Source organism: Rattus norvegicus, chromosome 2 (genome assembly GCF_021556685.1).
Source record: "Rattus norvegicus strain SHRSP/BbbUtx chromosome 2, alternate assembly SHRSP_T2T, whole genome shotgun sequence".
Classification (NCBI taxonomy): Eukaryota; Metazoa; Chordata; class Mammalia; order Rodentia; family Muridae; genus Rattus; species Rattus norvegicus.
Window position 1 is genome coordinate 163,151,283 of NC_141535.1, and position 26,074 is coordinate 163,177,356.

Consider the following 26,074-nt stretch of genomic DNA (forward strand, 5'->3'; position numbering starts at 1 on the left):
TGACAAGAAAACTTGCAAATTAAGTTGGCTATTTCAAATTGATTTATTTTTTAAATCTATGAATTATGAATTTAACATTTCTAAATTTGCTGTGCAATATTTGGCAAGAAAAATATATATGCTTCAAGGCCAAATTATTAGAGAGATATCAAAAATTTAGGAGACTACAGGGATATTAAATATATTGTATTAACTACATGTGAATTTTATATATTTATACATATCTCTCACTATTCCACCAATTCCTTCAAGATTCACACCCAATTTCTGTACCCCTTTAACTTCATGCCTTTATTATTCAATAGCTCACTGGTTCCAGTTTGTCTTGTCCCTATAGTCAAGGATGCAGGGCCATCCACTGAGCATAGTTGACCTACCAGGGGGTGCATGTTTAATGACACTAACATTTCCTCTCTCAGAAGCTATCAACTGTCTTTTTTTAAATTGGATATTTTATGTATTTATATTTCAAACGTTATCGCCTTTCTCCCATCCCCCCTCTCCTTCTTCTGTGAAGAAGCTCCCACTCTCAGCCACCCACTCCCAGCTCAACTGTTAATATAGCCTCAGTTAATGTGCAGCATCATGAATACATTTCATCCTCAGCTAAAATACTGCATATTTTAATCTTTTGTAAGTCTGGATCCATGAGTGCTGAAGCATTATCATATCAAGAAAACAGTTTCTCTATTGTCCTCTAAGACCACTGCCTCTTATAATCTTTCTTTGCCTATTCTATGATGGTTCCTGAGTTTTAGGGAGGTGGTGTGAGATAGATGTCACATTTGTGTCTGAACAAACTCTTGGTACATTGTCTCTAATCACATTGACCAGTTCTAAGATTCTGTATTAGCAAACTTGTACTGCACTAAGAAATTTCTCTGATAAGATCTGAAATGTAGAATAATATATGGGTACAGAATAAGAATTTACAAAGGAGTTTGATAATATTAATATGTCCATTTAGTAGTAATTCAGGCCTGAAGCCTGTGATCTTAGCAACTATCATCTCTGAGCTATTATACCAGTAGGATGTAGGCTTAGATTTTTATTTTTTTCTAAATTTATTTATTTATTTATTTATTTATTTATTTATTTATTTATTTTACTTATTCATTTGATTGATTATTTTTCTATTTACATTTTAAATGTTATCTCCCTTCTTGGTTTCCTCTCCACAAACCCTCTATCCCATCCCCCTCTTTCTGTTGCTATGTGGGTACACCCCCACCTACCAATCCACCCCATCCTGCCTCACTGCCCTAGCATTCCCTAATGCTTGGGCAGTGAGCCTCCTCCATAGGACCAAGGGCTTCCCCTTCCGCTGATGCAAGATAAGGCTATCCTCTGCTACATATGCACCTGGAACCATAGGTCAATCCATGTGTACTCTCTGGTTGGTGTTTCAGTCCCTGGGGAAGTCAAGATGATTGATATTGTTTTTGTTCCTGTGGGGTCACAAACCCCTTCAGTTCCTTCAGTCCTTCTACTAACTCTTCTATTGGGGTCCCGTGCTCAGTGTGATTTGTACAATCAAGTACTACTTATCTATTGAAAAACAATGACTTCATGAATTGGCAGGCAAATGGATGGAACAGGAAAATACCATTCTGAGTGAGGTAACCCAGTCACAAAAGAACACACACGGTATGTTGGCACTCACTGATAAGTGAATATTAGCCCAAAAGCTCAGAGTATCCATGATATATCTCACAGACCATATGAAGGCTTATGTTTTTCTATACCCACTCTAATTACTGTTCTCAGACTCTTCAACCTCCCTTCTAGCCCACTGATCAAAGGTAGCAGAAGAAGATGATTAATAGGACAAGGGGATCAGATCTGATTAGATGTAGAACTTTGGGGTTATTCCAGTCTTCATTATTAGGATATCAGCAGTCTAGTTCAGAACACTGAACAGGAATCAGGAGCAGCAATCCAACCAGCAAACTCCAAATACAAATCAGTAGCAGCAGCTTGATCCAGAAGAAATCAAAAGGCTCCACCAAATTGGCATGCGTCTGCAAAAGCAATCAGAATACCATGATGTGCCTTCTTTCTACACAGTCATGACAAGTAATGATCAGGGAAGACCAGCGAAGTGTTGCAAGGCATAGCAATGCAAGAGCATTGTGTACTGTCTTTTGTGTTGTACTTATACTCCTTTCAAATATCGTGCATCCTCTCATGGGTCTCTCTCAGCCAAACATCCTCTCATGAGACAGATGCCAGAAAACTTCACGTGACACAACCAATTCTTAAAAAAAAATTAAATTTCTACTTCAGTAGGAAGCATTGGTTTCCATCCATGGGGCAGGCCTTAAATCTAATCAGAAAGCAGGTAGTTACCCACATTACCTTCATGGTACTATTTTACCACAGACCATTACTGTAGTTTTTTAGAATGTATGGACATGATTGTTTGAATATGACTGATTAAAAGATATATTAAAATAGATATATTTTAGTTCAATTTGTACCTTATTACAGATAAAAGTCAACACATTAATATGCAGTGTTTATGTTAACAGAAGTTATATTTTCTGAGATAAATGTTTAACTTTGACTGATAATTAATATTGTAGGCTCTTATTTTACTTTCTACTTTATTTTCATAAGAAACAGAAATAGTGTTAACATTTTGTATTCTCACTAGTAATGTGTGAATGTTTAAGTAGATTTACAGTTTTGACAGCATTTGACATTGTCATTATTTTCATGTTAAATATTTTAATACATTGTAGAAATATTTTAGTGACATCATATTCTGCATTTAATTAATGGTGTTTTGTGGTGTGAAGGATGAGTCCTGGGTTCTAAGTTTGAGCAACATCCCTAGCTTCTTTTTATTACCTTAATTTTTAATGTTAATATTATCTTTGAAAGTAAATATTTTGTTAATATGTTAAACATTGTTAGTTTCAACAATGGTCTTGAAAGCCTTATCTAAGGGAGTAGTTAAACTAAGTAATATCATACCTCTTCCTACAGAATATTTATAACTCATATTTAAAATTTATTCTGAAATGAGGAAAATATATTTATAAATCTCAGAATATTATCTCATTTTAAAGGGTTCATAGTTAGGGAGTTTCTAAAGAAATTCTTTTCCTTGATGATTTAATCTCTTACAAAACTATACACATTTCTTAGAGTGATACGGTAGATAAATTAGAGTACATCTATAGAAGAATTTAACCTAAGCCAGAAGTTTTTAATTTTTGGTTTATTATACAAGTTTCCTTGCAAAAATCTAAACTAAATTATTTAATATTAATATTTTATATTTTTCTCTATTGAAAAATTACCTAATAACATTGTAACCACCAACGGTTCCATGGTTTAATTCCTTTCCATCTATACAGGATTTTATATCTTAAAGATCTATTACAGATTAGTACATTAAAGTGCTTCATAGTCAAGTGAGGAAAAAAGCAGCAGAAATGAATTTTCCCAAGTCACTTATGTGGGTAGGAACAAGTATCTAAACCCTGGGTCTTAAGTAATTTTCTGCAATACATGACATTGGTGCTTGTGTCTTCATATGTGATACATTTTTTTCCTTCTGGACAAATGGTTGAACAATGTTAGTGGGACAGTGTCATTTTCAACTTCAGTGGATTAAGAAATGCCCATGGCCTTTATGCTACCTTCTTTTGCATGTCTCTGTGAGGATATTCTATGTATGATTCCCCAGGGAAGACACACTCTAAATGAAGATTGCACTGTCTATACTCTATCACAGACTGAGCAAGAAAAGGAAAAGGAGAAAGGTAGCCAGGTGATAGACATAAATAAGTTGCAGCCACAAGTTCTCATTGCCATGGCTTCCCCACCAACAAGGGACCACAGTACTGATAAAAATGAGTACATGCCTTTCTCACAATAGCACATTGCAATGCTGTTACACAAGTAGGCTTTCTCCTGTTGTGATGCCACAGACCCAAGGAAAGTGACATATGCTTAGTAAGGCCACAAGCTGTTGAAAAGGATGAATAAAGCTTTTCATGATTATGTTTGCATTAGCCTGCTTTTAATATAATACTGAAAGGTAAAATTAATTCCTTTAATTCTATATTAATAACATCATTTTTACAACTCTATTATTTTGGTTTCTATTGATGTGATAATAAAGCATCCCAAGGGAGAAAGGGTTTATCATCTTGCACATACAGGTAATAGTCACTCACTGAGGGAAGTTACTACAGGGGCTGAATGCAGTAATGTAGAGGAGGGGACTGAAATAGAGAAAATGATGAGTCTATCTATTTACTGATATATTCCTTCTGGTTTTCTCACCTATGTTATATAATTCAGGACCCACTCACTGCCAATGATTGGCACTGAAACAGTGGCCCCAGTGACAGCAATCATTAGTTAAGAAAATTACCTACAAACTTGCCCACAGGTCAGTTTAATGGAGGTGGTTTCTCAGTTGAGGTTCCTCTTTGCAAATGATGAAGACTTATGACAAAAATCTAGCCAGGACAGAGCCATAGCCTCTCTGTATAGTCTAGGCTGTTCTTTGTTCTTATCAGACATCTGCACTCTCTCTGTTCTCTCTCTCTCTCTCTCTCTCTCTCTCTCTCTCTCTCTCTCTCTCTCTCTGTATGTGTGTGCATGTGTGTTTCAGTTAGAATTTCTAAAGATAAGAACTTTTGAAACTTTGAAACTGGAGTGTGCAAGCATGAGCTTTCCCAGTATTAAGCAAGAGCAGAGCAGATCTAACTTAATTAAACTGAGATAAACTATTGCCATCAAAGCAACCTGAAAATGAGTGATTTCTCAACATATCATGAAACAGGAAGACCTAATAAACAAATCTCACAAAAGATTATAGCTGTATGTATACCGATCTTAATTTTACACTTTACCGTCCACATTTGTTACAGACTGTCCTTTCATGGAGACTGCAATAATGTGATCAGAGAGCTCTGTAATATTGACAAGAGGCAGTGTGAATCTCATGAATATAAAAAGACTGCTTTGGGACAGTGTTAAAGAGAAATTGATGGCTTTAATAATGTCAGAGACAAAAGGCATTGGACAGGCTCAGTAGCATTTAAAATATTTATTAAACCCACTCTGTAATTTTTCATAGGAAAGTCGCTTTAATGACAAAGAAAGTCATAATACAAACAGAACAATCCAGATGCCGCTGTGAATCAGCACTAGTTCAGACACATTTATATTCCTACCCTCAAGCTTTCTCAGAATCCTTCCTAACAGTTGCAGCTGTTTGAATAATTTGTGGGAGAGCTGTGACAGAATTCTTCAAAAGAGTTGAAGATAATGGCATAAAACAAATGAAAAGTAATCAGTGGCTTGACTGTGGGCCTTCAGTTGGAATGAAGTCATCACTTTGGTCGAGATCTCTGCCTCTAATTAAAGTCGGCCTCCCATAGCAGCCAGGCTCCTCTGGTTCCTTACTGCCTAGACAAAGCTCAGCAAGTTCTGAGAAAAATTATAATCTGAAAATATAGAGATTGAGGCAGAAACGTCTCTTAAGGATATGGAGAGAATACTTACTCATTAGAAGTTTTCTAATGTTAATTTAGAAACGTTTTTAGGATTAAATTGCTCTAGTAGATGTTACCTGTCTATCCAAATACTATGAGTATTGCGAGCCTTTGAGAATATGCTTATCACTATCCATATGCTTGACAATTTTATGGCTCCCTTTATTGAATACAGTATTATTTTTCAGTTCATTATGCTAAGACTATTTTCAAAGTAATACCAAAATTTTCAGGAAGACCTAAGTAAATATAATTATAAACATTATACTCTATTTTGTCTGTATTGTAAGTTCTACATTTTGAGTATCAGAGTCCCATTTATACATTAAAGTTTGCATAAAGATTATTAGAATGTCTTACATTTTACCCTTGAACAAGCTGTTTACCCCTATGCAACATCTTTTTATTTACATTTCTTAAATGTGAACTGTGAGACAACGTTTGATTAACTTTCTCCAATCTATTTATAATTGATATTCATTTTAAATAAATAATAGAATATTATTCAATTTCTTTGATAGTTTTCACTGCAATTCATTGCAAAATTCTATAGGAGCATTCATTTACATGACAATAATACTTAATTTTAATACAATAATACAAAATTTTAATACATTTTAATATTATTAGTCTGCAAAATATAATACAACTAAAATCTTTCATAGAGTCTTAATACAAATGAATTGAATATTATGACTCAGAATGAGTCATATTTATAATCAGTACCAGATGTTAAACATTTGGTTTAGAAACACTATATTTTTTTATTGTTGTGTTTGAGCATTATAAACTCAGAAAACTTCAATGTGTGTAGTACTTTAAACCTTGGCCTAGGGAGTGGCAATATGAGGAATATGGCCTTTTTAGAGGAAGTGTGTCATTGTGGGAATGGGCTTTAAGACCCACATCTAACTGCTTGGAAACCAGTCTTCTAGTTGCCTTCAAATAAAACTGTAGAACTCAGCTCCTCCTGCACCATGTCTGCCTAGATGCTGCCATGCTCCCACCTTGATTATAACAGACTAAACCTCTGGATCTGTGAACCAGCCCCAATTAATGTTGTCTTTGTTTGCTTGATAATAATGTCTGCTGACAGCAATAAAATCCTAATTATGACAAATTGTTAATGTAGAAAAGAGAAGATGGATATCAATGTAAGTTTGCTCATTTTAGTTTTTTTCTAAAAATCTTTTAAAAAGTTTCACATCTCATGTCTGTTTAAATATTTTGCATGACTAAAATTTATACATTCATATGATTGCTGGGCTCTTGCATTTTAGAAGATATCAGTTATGTTTTATTGACAACTTTAAAAGCATGTAGTGCAATTATTAAATAATTTTGAATACACACATAATATATTATTCTGTATTATTTTTCAGTAGTTTTCTATGTATGTGTGTATTTACATGTGTGTATGAGTAGGTCTATGTATACAGTTGTTCATGGATTCGAGTGTGCATGGATGTGAGGTTTTAAGTTGGCATCTTCATCAAGAGTTCTTCAATTTACTGAATCAGTTCTCTTGTTTAGTTTGAACTCTCCAGTTCTGACTGTATAACTTGACAGCTTACCCTAGGCTATCCCATCAATTTATCTACTGGGCAATTTTTCAGCTCATAATTTGGCAACATTGTATGGCAATATTGTATTGACTCAGGAAGCATTTTATACTAGAGTGGTTGAAATAATCCATAAATTATTTTTCTTTTTTCAGCTTTTGAAAGATATCAAATATAATCAAGAAACATTGAATTTACATATTGTGCTCACACAGCTAAAGTCTCCATGTGCAGGAGGCTGAGAAAGGATAGTAAGCATAAGTTCAACCGAATATACAAAGCAGGATGCAGTCTTAACACCTGACTGCCGGGGGCAAAGAGAAAATTCAGAAATGGACCATACCTTTGTGTGCATGCTTGGAAGTCTGTTGGAAATCTTTCATGTCAGTGTGGACAACCTGTTACTCAATCTAATCAGAAACGATTTGCTTTGTTAGGGTTTGTATTACTATGATGAAACACCTACATCAAAAGCAAGTTGGGAAGGGAAGTATTTGGCTTACATTTCTATAATGTAAGTCCATCACCGAAGGAACTCAGGATAGGGATTCTAATAGGGCAGGAACCTGGAGGGAGGAGCTTATACAGAGGCCATGGAGGGGTCCTGCTTACTGGCTTTCTTACCTGGGTCTGCTCAGCTTTATTTCTTATAAAACTGTAGCCCAGAGGCCAGTACTCACAATGGGCTGGGCCCTCTCCCATTTAATTGCTAATTAAGAAAAGTGCCTGCAGCTGGATTGTAAGGAGGCAGTTTCTCAATCTAGGTTTTTCTTTTCATACAACTCTAGCTTGGGTTAAGTTGGCATGAAACTAGCCCTGGCTATCCTTTTACATAGATGAGATCCTGTCCCTATGCACTACCAGAAAAAAAAATGATTATGATGTTCTTACTAAAAATTGCTGTCCTCAAAGAACTTGAAATATTTTTAAGAGGATTATTAACTTTTGATGCAAGCTCCTACCAATCCTCATTTCTATTATATAACATGTTTATCGGGAGTGAATTTGTTTTTAACGTTGTCAGTCATTGTTATTGAGGTTCAATATTGGCAATAATAATCTCTGATTACTAATTCTGTTGCTGGAAATCATTAAAACCAGTAGAATGATTGAGGTGTATATCACATAAGGAATTTGTTATTGTCAGCGAAGCCAGTTGATCTGTGGATTAAAATTCAGTATTGCAAACTTAGTGTTCAATAGTTTTGTTTCTCTGAAGTCAGAACTCTTGGTAAATCAGTGCCAGTAACAATTCAGGAAGAGATTGATCTTCTTTGAAAAACCTTTCCTTTGTGGTGAGGATTAGTGTAACTGGAGGCAGTCGACATAATCTATACATTTTATATGGATAATGTAGATTCTATCTTTCTCTTTGAGGTGATTGATATTTCCTCTTTACAACTAATTATCTAATATATGTATGTTGTCTCTTATTTGCTGTCCTGAAACAGAAAGGCTACAGATTGTATTGATTCACCATTTGATCATAAATTCTGTGGCAAAATACAGTTTCTTTTATTAAATATTTATTAAGAGTTGTTTTCCCTTCTGGGTCTTTATATAAGTCTTTATTAAAAGCTTATTTCCAGACGCTCTGGTGATTAGGAGATGAGAGATGAGGTTTTGGTGCTTCAAAGATATTTTGTTCATGTTTTGTATCATGCTGCCTATTATTTTTAAAAGCTGTTTGTTTTAAATGTAAACAATAAAATGCTAATAAAGCTACTCGGTGGTATAGGAGACAAATTTAAGTATGCAAATGAGACTAGGGGAAAAAGTAACATGAAGGTCTTGAAGTATGTAATTGATATATCAAGACAAATTATTAATGTTGTAATAGATTGGGAAAAACATAACTAGGCCCTTCCTTCCAATCATGCCTAGGTTATGGTTTTTGAATTATATTGCAGGAGGAGATGGGATAGAGTAAATTTGCTGTGGTTATAGCTTTGGATGTCTATGAGGTTCCCATCTTTATGAATGCTAAAGGCAGTACCAAGATAGTCCAGCCTGCAGCCTGCAGAACTTTCTTAGGTCTTCTCTCAACCCTGTTTTATCTTTATTACTGCTGATGATGGCCCAGTTTTAGATTGTTAAAGCATCACTAGAAAAAGAACTAAGAATTCAAGATTAATCAGGGTACCTACCATCTGGACCTTGTTACCTAAACTATCATCTGATTTACATGGCGTTTATAGTGTCAGTAGATCTAGAAGCATGCTCTTTTCCTTGTACAATCAGATTTTTATTAGCAGCAGAGCACTTAAATGAGGTGCCATCCATGAAATTAAACTTGGTCCAGATTGCTAAGGAGAATCTTAAATTTGTGATAACAGGATTTTTGAGATTAAGGCACACAGAACCTATTAAACACAAAGGATATAAGCTATCTTAATTATTTTTTGGTTGTGATAATATATTATTATCAAGACTTATAAAACAGCTTATTTTTGTGTGTCTGTTTATTTGAGTTCACAATGTCACAGAAGGCATGAGAACAAGTGACAGGAGCAGGAAACACAAATTTCTTATCCTTAACCTCAAGCACAAAGCAGAGAGAGTAACCTGCAAGTTGTGTGAGGCAAAACCCTTAAATTATGACCCTGATAACATACTTCCACCAGCAAGGATGCAGACAACTAAGGTTCCATGACATTCCAGGCCAACAAGTGGGACTAAGTGCAAAAATACATTAGCCTCTCTAGGACATTTCCCTCTACTTGTTTTTTGGGGGGGGGACATAATTTAATTAGAATAGTTCTCATTTCCATTCCCTCCATCCATCCCCTCTGATATGCCCAAAACTGTTCTACTTAACAATTCATGTATTTCTGGTAGTGGTGGGAAAGGCCCTGTCATAGGCAAGAAGGAAGAAGAGTGGGATGAAGAACTGTGGGTAGGGGGGTTGGAGGGGGCAATGTAAATAAAATAATAATAAAAATAAACAATAAGGGACCAAAATAACTAAAAGAATTCATATATTATTTTATAATAATTTGTGTTGTATAAACAATGAAACAGAATTACCTCCCTATCCCAATAGCCAGGCATGGGAGAATAATGAGGAAATACTGGATGGAGCAAAGCAAGTCCAAATTGGTTTCTTAGTGATGTTATAATAAAATACACCGACAAAACAAGCTTGTAGAAGAAAGATTTAATTTTGCTTATGGTTCTAGACTGAGGGTCCATAATGGTGAAAAAGGCATGGGAGTGTGTGGCAGGAAGAAGAAAGCTAATCATTTTCAGCCTCATATAGGAATCAAAGAGAGTGAGTGAGAAGTGGGCAAGGTTACAAACCCTAAGTCTACCCTCAGTGACATTCTATGACCATCAAGGCTATATCTCTTATTTTATTTATTTTTTTTTACTTAATTACTTATTTTTTACTTATTCAGTTTATATCCTGCTCACTTCCCCTCTCCTATTCAGTCACTGCCACAACCCTTCTCCCATGTCCCCTGGCCTCTCCTCTGAAAGGCTGGCAATCCCTGGGTATCCTCCCACCACAGGATATATATATATATATATATTTGGGATAGCTTGTTTCTAGTTATTTTGACCCACAGGAAGACTTAGTTTCACTTGTGCTACATATGTGCGCACATGCAGAGGTAGAGTTTTGGTTCAACCCTTGCTCTTTGTTTGATGGTTCAGTGTCTGAGAGCCCCAAGGATCCAGATTAGTTAACTCTGTTGGTTTTCCTGTGGAGCTCCTAGTCCCTTTCTGGGACAGTCCATTTCACTGGCTGTACTTTACAAGGTAGGCTGGATGTCCAGAGAGTGCAAGGATCATCAATTTTTTTCTGTTACTCAGATAACAAACTTGCAACTCTATAGGAGATGTATTAATGTGTATTCTGGAAGTCCCACTCAAGTCGCTGCTTGCGTGACCAATGTATTAAACAATAAAGCGGTCTCCTACCTATCTTATTTTATTTACATTTTTTCTTTTTCTTTTTTTTTTCCTTTTTTTTTTCAGAGCTGGGGACCGAACCCAGGGCCTTGCGTTTGCTAGGCAAGCGCTCTACCACTGAGTTAAATCCCCAACCCCTATTTACATTCTTTCTTATTGCTACAAATTTATTTACTTTATGTGCATGAATTTCCCCCCTCTATGTATGCATATATACCATGTGTGTGTTCAATTGACATCGAGGTCAGATGAGAGTGTCAGATTCCCTAAGACTGGAATTGGGTGAGTGTGAACCACCATGTCAATGCTGTCAAGTTTACCCAAGTCTTTTACTATTGCCACCAGTGGTCTTAGCCACTGAGTCACATTTTCCAATGCCCTCTTCATCTTTCTTCATAAGGTACTGTGATGAGATTATTTATTTTTGTGTTGGTGCTTGTGATTACGGGGATCATAGCTATGACATTTTTATCAACTCCAATGATATATAATCAGTTATTATGTTTTCTATTCCATTTTGATACCATTTTCATTTTAGTAGTATTATTTTTGTGATTATAATTTAATCATATCACTCCCTTCATACTCTTTTCCACTTTTCTTCAAATTTATCACCAGCTTTTTCTTTCATTGTTATTGAATATGTATATGCTTATATATGTACATATAATTTCCAAAATATAATCTGTTCAGTCCATATACTAAACAAAATAGTCCATAATTTTACTTTTGGACTTCTGTTTTAAGGCTTCTTTCTTAAGATTTTTATTGTTAGATTTGTACATTTAGAACTATGATTTAACTTGATTCAAATGACTATATGTATAATATACTATATTAATATATAATTTAAATATTTTATGAAGTAGGACTTATGTTTGATTTGTATATTAGAGCTATAATTTAACTTGGTTCAAATTATATAAACATATATCTTACATTATATATGTATATATAATTTAAATATATCATAAAGAAGGAATTCGAATTCATGTTCCTGATGGATTAACAGTCATACTGGACAATGTTTAGGCACCATGTGAAATATCAGGTGACCATACTAGTGTTCTGGTTATTCCTGTGCTTTCAACTATGCTCCACAGTTCCCTGTGACTGTCCTCATGTCAGTATCTCATGGTTCTAATGACCAACATGGGGTCCCTTCAGCTTTCATCCTACTGTTTGAGAATATTTGCTCACTTGGGGTCTCTTTTAACTCTTCATGGATCTGAGCATTGTCTATTACATTTCTATACAAAACTGAATTTAAAGGTTTATTGAGGGGGAGCTTACATATGATTTCATTTTACCAACCATATGCCTTTATTCATGAATATATTATGCATTTCATTTACTTTAAGTCTTTTGAATAATGTTTTGTTGTGGTTCATGTAACATATTGCATGCTTTAAACAAAATTCATTGGTAACAGTTTGGGTTCAGTATACTGTTATGTATAAAATTTTATTAATTTCTAAACATACTGTTGTAAGGAAAAGTATTTCTTTTTAATTATATACTTATTTATTCAAATAACTCAATCCATAAGGTTTTAGTTCTTTATAATGCATTTTAAATGTTAATTTCATTAATGCCATCCTTTAGTTGCTAAGTGGTAGTCTATTTCAATATTAATTTTCAAGATTTTAGAAAAGTTTTTGAACCATGATATATCATGTTTGAATTGTGTTTTTCTTGACATATGCTCAGAATTACCTTTCATCCAAAAACCCTGGGACATTTTAGTAGATAATTATACCAGGAAACTAGTTATACACACTAATGAAAATATATAATTCATAAGGAAGCAACTTAAATTTTTCTTCATTTCGCTAAGCAAATGGTAAATTCTGATTACTTACCCATGTTTTTTGTTTCCTCTTCCAATCAGTCCCTCCAGTCATCCGAGTGTATCCAGAGAGTCAGGCCAGAGAACCTGGGGTAACTGCAAGCCTGAGGTGCCATGCAGAGGGCATACCGGACCCTCAGCTTGGGTGGTTGAAGAATGGAATCGATATTACACCAAAGCTCTCCAAACAGCTCACGCTTCAAGGTGCCTGTTTCTTATATTCTTCTCATTAAACAAGTGTGCAGATCTATTTTAGTAAAATAGAAAAATTTAGAAAAAAATTGAAGACAGAGCAAATGTGAGAGAATGACTTAGTGCAGCAACTCTTGGGAGTAGTAAAACATGGCTGCATCTAAGACAAAACTGATATAATTTTCTAATGTTTATTGTTGTAAATAATAGTCTTGTCATAGAAATTAATATAGGGCGCCATTATGGTGATGATAAATAAACTGTTTAATTATATAACTCTTTTGATTAATTGTTGTGCAATTGTTTCTTTGCTCCCTGTGACATCTTGAGTGTGTTTATCAACCTCTTCAGATTGAAGTATCACTTCTAGCATTCTCTGAAAAACTAGAGCTGAGATCGTGGGTAAAAATGAATTAAATCTGCTTTTTCTTAAACCATGGAAAGTTTCTGTTATTGCTGCTTTTTGTTTTATTTTTATTTTTCCATTAATTTATTGGGTAATTTTCTGAATATAATAGTCTGGTTTAGCAGTTGTAGCCTTTAAAACTTAAAATACATCTTTTCAGCCCCCTTCTGGCTTAAAAGGTTTCTGTCCAATAATCAGGTGTTACTCTGATGGGACTGCATTTATAATTGGCTTGATATCCTTCTCTTGCAGCATTCAATACACTTTTATACGTCTATGGCTTTAATAGTGTATTCATAATATGTGAGGGAAACCTTACTCTCTGGTTCCATTTATTTGGTGCACTCTGACCTGCTTTTATGTAGGAAACCATTTCTTTATGTAGGTTTGAACAATTTTTTTCATTTTTTATGAAAAACATTGCATACATTTGCTATGGTGTTCTCCTATGTCAACAATCAAAAGTCTAACTTTTCCCATGGGGAGGGGAACACCCATAAAGAAGGGGAGGGGGAGGGATTAGGGGGATGTTTGCCTGGAAACCGGGAAAGGGAATAACACTCAAAATGTAAATAAGAAACACTCAAGTTAATAAAAAAAAAAGAAAGACACAACATTTTCTTTGAGAAGGACATGAGAACCAAATCCCTTTGATGGATCTGAGTGTCCTTACTGATTTATTGAGTACAGGACATTTAAGAATGACTTTCTGATTATTTCTATTTACTTCATATCTAAGAAAACAAAGCCATTTGCTTTCAATGACAGATAAAATTTGAAGACTTCATTCTAATGGTTTCTTCAGATAGTTCCTCAAAAAATAGAAGTCTGCAAAGAAACAGGAGAGTTTAACTATACCATAGGTCAACTGAATTTATAGCTCTTTACATAGTGTCTTACCTAATGTGAAATATATACTCTTCTCAGTGACCCATGTAAGCTTCTCTAAGATTTATCACATTCTAGTTCATGAGGCAAGCCTTATAAAAATTGTAATAATTCCTTGTCTCTTATCAGATTACAGTATAACTGGAAGTCAACAGGAGAAATCACAGAAAATTGTACCTTCACTTGGACACTAAGTAATATTTTTTGGAAGATGCCTGGGTTACTGAGTAAATTGCATGTCAAACTGAAAATTCTTGTAATTAAATTAAAATAATAGGAGAAGAGCCAGGCAGTTTCGAGAGGATAATTTAAGCTCCAAGTGCTTATACACACACACACACACACACACACACACACACACATGCACACGCACACACACAAATACTAAGAAAAAGAAAACAAGTCTCAGAATTCTCAAATAAATAAACTAATGGTGAATATTAAAAATTCTAGGAAAATAAGCAAACTAGTGAATATATCCTACAGATTTTCTGAGCATTCAATAGATTTATAGGCTATTCTTTATTAAGAGTCAATGAGGAGATGGAAAATTGGGGGTAAATGGATAAGGGTAAATGAACAAAAGAAAAGGGTTAGTGGTCACAGGTATGAGAGACACTAGAGAAAAAGGAGAGTATGGGCAGAGAAAGGAAGCCTGTTCAGAGGAGTGATCAGCTAAAGGACAATTGAGCAGTTAAAAACACAAAAGTAAAGATAATAAAGGAAAAAGTTGCAATTAGTAAATAATGTGAAATAGAAGTAAAGGTCAGTATCACTTCTTCCTTTGGGAATCACTTTCCACTCATTGGTTTTGGGCAGTGTATCTACAGGCAAGTGGTGGCATTATTCATCTCATTCTCTCAGATAGACAATTTAAGCCAGTCATTCCTTCTATAATTAGTTTCTTGCCTCATTGTTAGGACTGAGTAGCTGACAAAAGCAGTGTAAGGATAAAGTGTTTATTCTGTCTTCAACATGGAGGGATACATTGCATGTTAGCAACAAAGGCACGGTGGAAGGAGAGTGTCTGACTTTGGCAGTGAGGAACTGCATGGTCTGTTTTATGAAGCATCATGTCTTCTTCCAATTGACCCATTGCCCCTAGAGTGATACTACCTCCAAAAGATTCCACTAACTTCCCAATCAGTGCCACTTTCTGGGGACCAGTGCTCAAACATAGGCACCTCTATGGGGGCATTTTACATTCAAGTACATTTTCTGATAGTTTTTTTGGGGGTGGGGGAAGTCACCTCCACCTCTTCTCAGCAATCCTCTCTCAACCAACCACTTTTCTTTCTGACTCAACCACACCAATTTAATTGCTATTCACTTGACTTGTAAGCTTGCATTGCAGTTCTTGTGGCTGAGATATGAGGAACATAGATATAAGACACCAGAGAGATATCTCTATAAAAATGAAACAGTACAAAGAAATATCACAACTCTTGACAGCAGTAGAACACAGCTGTAGAAGTGTGTGGTTTCATAAAATCAAACCGTTCCATTTGAGTGACCTGTATGAATTCATTCTGCAAATCTCAGACTCATCTCATAATTAAATATCACTTAAATAGATTATTAAATAAGATATGTGAAGTTTCTTAGCATTTTTGCTAGCATGTTGTACATGATTAATTGCACCTTGGTTTTGCTGTTGGGAAATTCAACTTATCTTTCAGAGGATTAGATTAAAGTATCCTCTCTCCAAGATTTTTCAATTTTATTTCATACTTAAAATGATTATATTTCTAAATCATAATTTATTTTAAATAAGTTTTTGGTGATATTTCAGACTATTGTGATTTTATCTCAATGCCCTCTTTCTTTAATATTTCTAAATATATAATAAAGTTTCTTAATGACAGTAATGCACTGTAAACTTCCTTAATGAAACTTGACTTGCAGATAGAATTCACTCAATTCGTGACACATTTTCACATGCGTTCTTTTAGGTAAATGGTCTTGCTGTTATTAGTTCTTGAAAAGCTTTGCTTAAACCTTGGGTTTTGACTGCAAATACATATAGGATGATAGTTATTTATATGAAATATTGCATGGGAAAAATAGGAAGAGGTAATGATATAAAATGTGCAGAGAGAGATCTGGTTCTTAGACTGATGAAACAATGTACAAACACTTGAGAGCTGCTGGAGCAATTTGGCACATCTCCAAAGTATGGAAGCGAGAAGGAAAACAGTTTAATTAGAACAAGCTCAGTGAGCTGCTTGGCTGTGTAATCAGAATGCACTGTACCAAAGCTGAGACCATAGTTTACAAGTTGCACTTGCCTTCTGTTCACAGCAAATGGCAGTGAGGTCCACATAAGCAATGTGCGTTATGAAGATACAGGAGCATACACGTGCATTGCTAGGAATGAAGCCGGTGTGGATGAAGACATCTCTTCTCTTTTTGTGGAAGATTCTGCTAGAAAGACACGTATGTATTGAGCCCCACACCCAACACACACACACACACACACACACACACACACACACACACACACAAACAATTTTATGGCTTTGTCCTTTGCTCTTTGCAACATATACAGAACATAAAAACAAACAATTTCTGTGTTTGGGAAGAATGGTAATCTTAAAATACTCAAAATAGTTTGGATGAAGTTTGAAAGCAGGTGCGGTTTTCCCTGAAGCACCAGCATCAGAATAGCAGTGTACATAAGATCTTCCAGACGCTGACTTCCTGTGTGCTCATGCAGGAATTTAAATCCTTGTAAAATCCCTTTCCCAAACAGTTTGTGAAATCTAAAGCCCTCACATAATCATCAGTGTGTTTATTTGTGGTTTTAAATTTGCCTCTTTCTAGATCTAACAGTGGCATAGCTGCCTTTGAAGCAGCAGCTGTGTTGTGACCTCCTCTGCAACAGATCCTCCTTGTCCCAGAGTCTATTGTAGTAAAAATTCTTTGTCCACATGGCAAGTGCCATATGGATAAGTGTGCTATATGGATAAGTGTGCTAAACAGTCAAAGCTATTTCCCATGTACACACCTGTACATATTTATGATTCAATGGATGATAAAATTCTTCTTTTCTGGGGTTGTGATACACTCAGTCTAATTAGAGGATCCTTCAAATTAAACACCTTATAATTTTTCCTGATTACATTTATCACTATTCTGTGATATGGGATGTAGTATTATTAATTTTATTCATCCTATTGTGTCATGACAATGGACAGAGAAAGGGAATGATTAAAGCAGCACATATGTGGTTGTTACAGATGAGGATTTTTTTATTCAGTGAACTCTGGGCAAAGGCTCAGGAATTTCAGCTCACACTGACCTAGCGTGGCAGCGTCGTGACTTGAACAGGTTTCACTCTTGCTCATTGATCAATCTCTGACTCTCACTTCCTGATGTTTGTACCTCTTGTTTGGGGTATATCTCTCTGACCCTAATTACGATGAAGTAAGGAAGATCTCAGAAGATTTTTGTTATTCACTTTTACATCTCTGGTCTCAGGTGAGTATGGGAGAACATGGAGGCTACAGACAGCCATCAATTAGTACAACTTTTTCTATCGCTTTTCTGGGCGCAGCATTCATTACGATAAGGATATATTTAAGGAGCAAAGTTTGAAAGCAAAAAAGTAAAAATGAAAGCCAACTTGCTAACAGAAACAAAGACAATAATTTATTTATTCCTTTTATTTTCCCTTCTAATTAGAACTTTAACTTGTTTTTTTTTCTTAAAACTTAAGTATAAGGAACTAAAACCTTGCCTTTTATTTGCTATTTATGATTGTATTCATGAAATATTTTACATCATTATTCTAATTTTTAAATGCCACATTCATGAGGTTGAAATAAAAATATTGATTTTAGAAAGTGGTTATGAATTAATATTCACTACTAGAGAAGAATGTAACCTAAGCCTCAGTGTGTCTAAACTAGAATTTTATTCATCTTTAAGTAATAGATCTCTGAGGTCCTAGTGGTGTTTTAAGTACTGAGTGCCATTCTAAAATTCTGAACAGCAAAGGAGAGCTGAACTTATGTAAAGGCTATGTTATGGAAATATATGATTTTTGGTTATCCCTTTAAGGTTTACTTCTGGTTCTTCTTAGGAATTTAGAGACAGACATTTCCACTTGGACATGTGTTTTATAGAACGCCAAAGAACCTGACAGTCACAACACTTTTTTTTTTACTTCTTGTTTTTAAAAGAAAAATAATAACTTTTCCAAAAGCAATTTCAAAGCAATATTTCCTTTTAGAAGTGACAACACACACACACACACACACACACACCTCACATGCAGTACACACACACAAACAGATACACACAGATGACAAATGACTGGTATAATTGAAAAGAATATTTTTTGTAATAGAACAGGGTTGGTCACCTGACAGTTTTGTGATTTGAACCTGTCACTTGCCCACTTTAAGCATTTTGTTCTTCTATTATAGTGGGAAATAAGCATTAGCAAGCTAAGAAGTTTTGCTTGATACATACATACACACACACACACACACACACACACATATATATATATTCATGCACACACAGAGATATGTGATTAACGATGTTCTTATCAAACTGTTAAGCACATAGAAGCATTCTTCTGACTCATGTTAACTTTCTCAAAATAGTTTCTAGATAATTGTTAGCAAGTTTTCATTTTAAATAAAAACCTGGAAAACCCAGTGGCAGTGAAATCAGAGTTTTTACACTGAAAGATGCATATAAATATAAAATTCATATAGTTATAGGTTATATGAGTACATAAAGGTGTTTATTGACACAAAAACATACTTGAAATATTTATTTTCACATCTAAGAATAGTAAACTCTGATCTCTCAAAACCAACATATTTTTCTTTAGTGTGGATACAGAAATATTTTAAATAAAGGTCAGATTTTCTCCACTCCATAAAGTCACCTATGTTATGGAAAGAGTTAAAGCCAGAGCTGCAAGTGCCACCAATTCCCACTTAAGAACTGACAGTGAAGATGGCTGGGTGTTCATCTTCAGCTTCCTTTCTGAAAGTTGCAGTGAAGTATGGAGCTTCTACTTAGAGTATAACGTTGAAGGAAGATTTAGTTGTTCAATAAATCGCACAATACATACTTTGTTTAGTGACGTCCTTGTAGCTATTTCATACATGATAGGACAGTCATAGTACTATCAATCACAGTTTCCTCATAGGTCATTTTCTAACATCATGACGGAGTTGAGAGAATAATTCAAGAAAAGCATCAGTTGGGCCACAATTCAGTAATGACTTTCAACTTTAATTTTTTTGAGCCACAGAGCTTTATTTTTTTTTTCAGCAAACCCCACTGTAAGCTTTTCTTTTTCATTTTTATTGATTATTACATTTATTTACATTTCAACTGTTATCTGCCTTCCCCGTTTCCCCGCAACAAGACCCCTACTTCTTCCCCCTCCCACTGCCTCTCTGGGGGGTGCATCCCCTATCTATCCACCCACTCCTGCCTCAGAGCCCTAGCATTCTGCTACTCTGGATAGAGCCTCCTTAGGACCAAGGCGCTGCCCTCCCAGTGATGTCAAATATAGTTGTCTTCTGCAACATATCCAGCTGGGGCCATGGGTCACCCCATGTTTACTCTTTGGTTGATAGTTTAGTGCCTGGGAATTTTGAGGAGTCTGGTTGGTTGATATTATTGTTATTCCTATGGCGTTGCAAACCCTTCACATCCTACAGTTATTGACCTAACCTCCTCCATTGGGGTCCCTGCACTCAGTCCGATGTTTGGCTGTGTACATTGGCATCTGAATTAGTCTCGCAGGGGACAGCTATACCAGGCTCCTGCCAGTAGCACTTCTTGGCATCAGCAATAGTACCTGGGTTTTGTGTCTACATATGGACCTTCCCTAGGTGGGGCAGTCTCTGGATGGCCTTTTCTTCAGTCTCTGCTCCACTCTTTGTCCCTGCATTTCCTATTGACAGGAGAAATTCTGTATTAATATTTTTGAGGTGAGTGGGTGGTCCCATCCCTCAACCAGGGCACACCTATCCACTGGATATGGTTTCAACAGCTTCTATGTTCCCTTTGTGGCTCTTTTTTTCCAGTAAAAAATTGAATTTCAAAAGCAGACTCCTAACACCCTGACTTTTTATGACGTTTACAGTATGGTAACTAAGATTCAATGGGTAAGTCATGGGTGAATGTGTGGTGCTTGTAACAGGAATTAGGAGAGGACAATGTGAAGTGCATGTGTAGATTTAGACAAAAGACATATGCTATTTATAAGAAAACATCTTGCATTTGGCAAATGCTTTTCACATATTCATTCCCAGCAGTGCTCAACTGGCAAAGACTCACCTTCAGGGTTAAAGTACATGAAGAACAAGCTGTCGGCTGTAGGGAGTGTTGAAGCTACTGGCTACATAAATCCAAGCAAAAATTACATTACATCTGGCCAGATTTTTAGTAAGAAGTGGGGTGAATACAACTAATGGATCATGGTGAAGCATGATATATAGATATATTACAGTAGTTTATTGTAGTATAAATATATTAAACATGCTGTGATATGTGTGTTATCTGTACTTTCCTTTTTAAATGTCACATTGTTACAGTTGACAATGTAAGATTATTACAATAACGTATAAATTAAATACATTCAACAATTTTTAAAAATTGTGTTTTGAGAGAGTTGCAGTGTGTACCTTTGGCTGTCCTGGCATTCATGATGTAGACCAAACTAGACTCAAATGAACAGTGATTTGCCTGCCTCTGTCACCTAAGTGCTGGGACTAAAAGTGTGTACCACCACAAGCTGGCACAAAAAATGGCCTTTTATGTTAACAAGAAATATATTTGTTTAAGTTTAATATTATAAAACAAAATTTAAGATTCTTGAAGAGTGTTTATTTTAGAAGTACATTGGTTCTAAAACTGGATGCCTACTCATGTTAGTGCCACTTACTGATTTGCTTTCTCTTCATTTGCAACTCTCTGTCAAAATACTGCCAAAGCTGTGGAAGACCTCTTCAAAATGCCTGTCACAATGAGCTACACATCCATTGGTATAGGATATCTCTTCCACTGTGTTCCCTGTGCTAAAATCCATAGAACGGTTTGCAATCCTTATATTGGGAGTTCCTGTAGAAAGTTTACCATTCTGTCACTTTATAAGAACACTCTTAATGGGTTAAATTTCACAGCAAGTTACTTTCATGAATGAAATATTTAGACATATGAGATTCGATTTGCAAAACTGCAATAGCTATAATTTAATTTATAAAGGTTTAAATATTGATAAAATGCAGTTATTTGTACAAAAATCATAAAACATATCTTTAAGATTATAGTTTCATATATATATTTCCACATGTCTGCAAGTGCCCATCATACTCCAAAGACTGTTTTGCATCCTCTGAAGGTGGAGATTCAAAGCTATTTGTGAACTGCTGCAAATAGATTCTAGGACCTGAACTTGGTTCTCCAGGATAACAGCAAGCTCTCAAAAACCCTGAACCCTCTGTGCAATTCTGGAAAACCTTTTAAAGATACACAAAAATTCTTGGTATGTTTGTCTATTTTAGAAGAAGAAAGTTTTAAACTGGATTAAACCATGCCATTATTTGAATATGACGAAGCAAACCAGGAGGCAGAGCAGATCCTGATATTCCTAGCACATGGACACATTTGTGAGAAAGGGGGAAAGCATAAAAGGAAGGTTGAATGGATTAAAGGAAGTATAGTGCATGTCTGCATGAAAATAATATAATCAAGTAAATAGTAAGTTCATTATGAAATAAATGTCCGTTAAGTTTTTATTATTCTATAGAAATTTAGTTTTATCAGCAGTTAAAATATTTGTGATATTTAATTTGGCCATCACTATCACATCCATGAAGTAAATTGCACAATAAAATTTTTAAACTAATGCCAGCATATGCTAAAATGATATGCCTTACCATTAAGTATTGGAAGCCTATATTGTAAAAATAGTATTGTTACCAATGATACTGATTGAATCCAGTTTTAACAAGCACAACATAACAGCACTGGGTCATGTAATATGATTAAAGCATATGATCTATATGTTACTAAATTATCAGTTTTATAGCAATTGTGAGCAGCTACAAATCACTATTACCCATGACAAATAAAGATGAACTCTATCTTAATTTACTTTATTTCCTTAAGTTCATATGCTTGTGTTGTACATTTGAGGTTTACTAGCCTAATGCCGTATTACACAAGGCCCATTTATTATTTAATGACATATTTTATTTATATAATTTTAGAGATGTTAACTAAATTAACTTTTATCAGTGACATCTTTGAATATAAAATCTGTATAAACTTTGAAGTAAAAGCAAAAGATAAATAAGAGCAATAAGAAGAAGTTCTGTCTTGTGTACTTTAGTGATTCTGAACATCTATCAGAAAAAAATTAGTTAAAAAATGTGAAGAGCTTTGCAAAGGAATGCTCAGTTATTATTAAAATTAATGATATGTGTATTCATATTTAAAGATATAAATACAGTGCTATGAAAGCAAAAGAGTGTATGCACTGGTTCTCTAAAATTACATTTAAAAGTTCCAAAATATATTCAAGAAAAAGATGCCAAAAATAATGCTTTGAAGCTATCACAAATAAAATTAATGTTTATTTATTTTGTGTTTTAGAATTATTGAAATATTTCAAGTGATAACCACAGAAAACAATTTACTCTTCCATTTGGATCATTTATAAAGTCTGAGAAACTTTTATCGAGGGTGTTGAGATAATTGTTGGATTTCTTTTGAGTGTCTCTAATTCTAAAACCTGCATTAAGCTGAATGAACTATTGTCACATATCTCTGTGCTTGATAATCTTTTTATTAATCATTTAATTTGTTTGCATTTCAAATTATATCCTCCTTCCTGGTTTCTCTTTCACAAACCTCCCATTGCATCCCCCGATCCCCTTCGCCTCCACGAGGGTGCTTCTCTTCCCGCTCCCCCATTGCTGTCTCAGTCCTCGAGCATTTCCCTACAATGGGGCATCGAGCCTCCACAGGACAAAAGGTCTCTCCTCCCACTGATGCCAGATAAGACCATCCTCTGCTACATATCTGTCTGGAGCTATGGTTCCCTCCATGTGTACTCTTTGGTTGGTGTTTTAGGCCCTGGGAGCTCTGGGTGGTCTGGTTAGCTCCTTCAGCTCCTTCAGTCCTTCCCCTAGCTCTTCCATTTGGGTTCCTGGGCTCCGTCTGATGGTTGGCTGAGAGTATCTGTGTTACATTAACCTCTCCAAACCAAATAGGCCCGTGCAAAGGAAACACAACTCAATGAAGGACTGAGGGATAGGGTTGCCATTCCATAGTCAAAATTCTTACCCATAATTGTTCCTGTCTGAAAGAACTGCAGGGACAAAAATGGAGAAGAGCCTGACATAAAGGAAGTCCAGCTATAAGCCCAAAATGTGATCCAGCTCCAGCGGAGGCCTAATGGCCTGACACTACTACTGAGGCTATGGAGTACTCACAAAAAGGGGCCTGTCATGACTGCCCTCCAAAAGACCCAACAAGCAGCTGAAAGAGTCAGATGCAAATATTTCCACCCAACCAATGGGCAGAAGCTGCTGATCCCTGTGGTTGAATTAGGGAAAAACTGAGGAGGAGGGCCACCCTATAGGAGCACCAGCAGTCTCAATTAACCTGGACCCCTGAGATCTCTCAGACACTGGACCACCAACCAGGCAGACTACAACAGCTGATACAAGACCCCAAATATATAAAGAGCAGAAGACTGCTGGGTTTGAGTTCAGTCAGAAAGGATGCAACTAACCCTCAAGAGACTGGAGGCTCCTGAGTTCAGAGGTCTGGTGTGGTGTGGTGTGGTGGGTGATGGGGACATCCTCCTGGAGACAGAGGGGCAGGGAGAAGGTGTGGGATGTGGAATGAGTTGAGGGTAGACCAGGAGGGGAATAAAATCTGGAGTGTGAAAGGAAGGAAGGAAGGAAGGAAGGAAGGAGGGAGGGAGGGAGGGAGGGAGGGAGGGAGGGAGGGAAGGAAGGAAAGAAAGAAAGAAAGAAAGAAAGAAAGAAAGGAACAAAGAAACAAAGAAACAAAGAAACAAAGAAAGAAAAGAGTAAGTTTATTTATCAGTAAGTCTTGAAGGCTGAAACATTTTGGGCCTAGATTAGCAGAGGGAGTCTGGAAACTGAATCTTTTAGGCCCTGGGTTAGAAGGTTAGATTGTACAGAGATTATAAACTTCCAGACCTAGGCCTAGGCCTAGAGATAGTGAAAGCTGTTCTTTGCTCATCTCAAGGCTAGAAAGATGCTATATTCTGAAAGTGTGAATCATTTTATACTCATTTATTATTGAGACTTTTTGTAAGATTTATCAAAATATGCAAGATTTCACTTCTTTGTTTTGCTGGATTTTATTTTTAATATAGCAACCCCTTGTGTGTTTCCTTTCATCATCTGAGTAGGAGTTAGTCAAATTTCAATCTCCATCATAATAAAATAGTTTTATTTTGTGTCCTCTGCTTAATCTCAGGGGAACCTCTGTATTAGAAACTCATTACACATCTGTGCTGAAATACAGTAATGGGAGCTCATGGTATACAGTTGGCTTATCTTCTGTTCATCTTCTAACTATTGTTGGGATTATTGTAGAATTTAAAAAGCTACTACAGTTTTGTTTATTAGCTTACTCAGGCTTCTAAGAAGAAAGTCAATATTTTTTTAAAAAGTACTTCATAATGCATAAGCATATAAAAATAGTCAGGGACTAAATATTTGTCTTCAGACTTCTTATGTTTGTTTAGTTCATTGTGAACATAAAGCTATTCTCACACCATAAAGAGCCTGCTATGATGTAGCCTAGAAGATCATCTACCTGTAACTTTCCTATGTGCCTGTGTGCCTCGGACAAATTTAGTGAGGGGATGCTTTTGGCTGAAAGCATCATTTAAATACATTTTGTGTAATGCTCAAGAAAATTGCTTGACCAACTCATCTACTGACTTTCAAAACATAGTCTTAATTCCAGTTACTTATTTTCTTCATCGAATTTTGAAAAATGTATATGCTATTTCACATTTTTAGGTTTAACGGTGACACACATTAACATCATTGAAGACATTAGTAGAAATAAATATCCAATCAATCTGGTCATTTGAATTCCTTCACAGTGCCTAGCGTATGTGAAGAGCTCAGATGTTTCATATACTTACAAGTTTCATTATTGCTCTGCATTAAACAATAAATACAAACCACCATTTGGATAAAAGTCTAAAAATATGTTCTGGATGTATGACTCTTAAAGAGTAAAAGCAATCTATTTATTTTATACATATTATCAAAATAATTTAATGTGCAGCATTTTTATAAATTACTTACTCCATTTTAGAACGTACAACTGCCTATTTGTTTAATATGTTACCTTACATTTTAGATATCTCATTACTCATCAGATTTACTAAGTTCTTGTTTATAATTTTATTAAGATATGGTCATTTTCTTTCCAATAGTGTGAGTGTGAGGAATAGAAGATTTAAGGTTCATGTGCACATAGGTATGAGGGGAAGCGCTTGCATCGTCTTACACCATCTGGCACGATAATACTTTATTTCTAGAATCCTGGCGCTTTCTGGAGGTTGCACAGAAACCTTTCATAGTGGAGACAAGCATTCCTTCTCCAGAAGCTTCTTTCCATTTTGCTGGCTGCCCGAGCTTATTTACTCTTGCTGCATCTTCGCTGTTAAAAAACTTTGACCCACTTTCCCTACTGTCTGTCCGAATCA

At 35.5% G+C, this 26,074-nt stretch overlaps 1 protein-coding gene across 2 annotated transcripts in view; it reads left to right on the top strand.

The window, feature by feature from the left end:
• Fstl5 (follistatin-like 5) overlaps nt 1-26,074 on the top strand; it is a 654,395-nt gene that overhangs the window by 514,327 nt on the left and 113,994 nt on the right. For both annotated transcript variants that reach the window (NM_001271195.1, XM_087628612.1), the window contains 2 exon segments: nt 12,888-13,049; nt 16,633-16,767. In NM_001271195.1, the coding sequence (NP_001258124.1) occupies nt 12,888-13,049; nt 16,633-16,767 (297 nt within the window).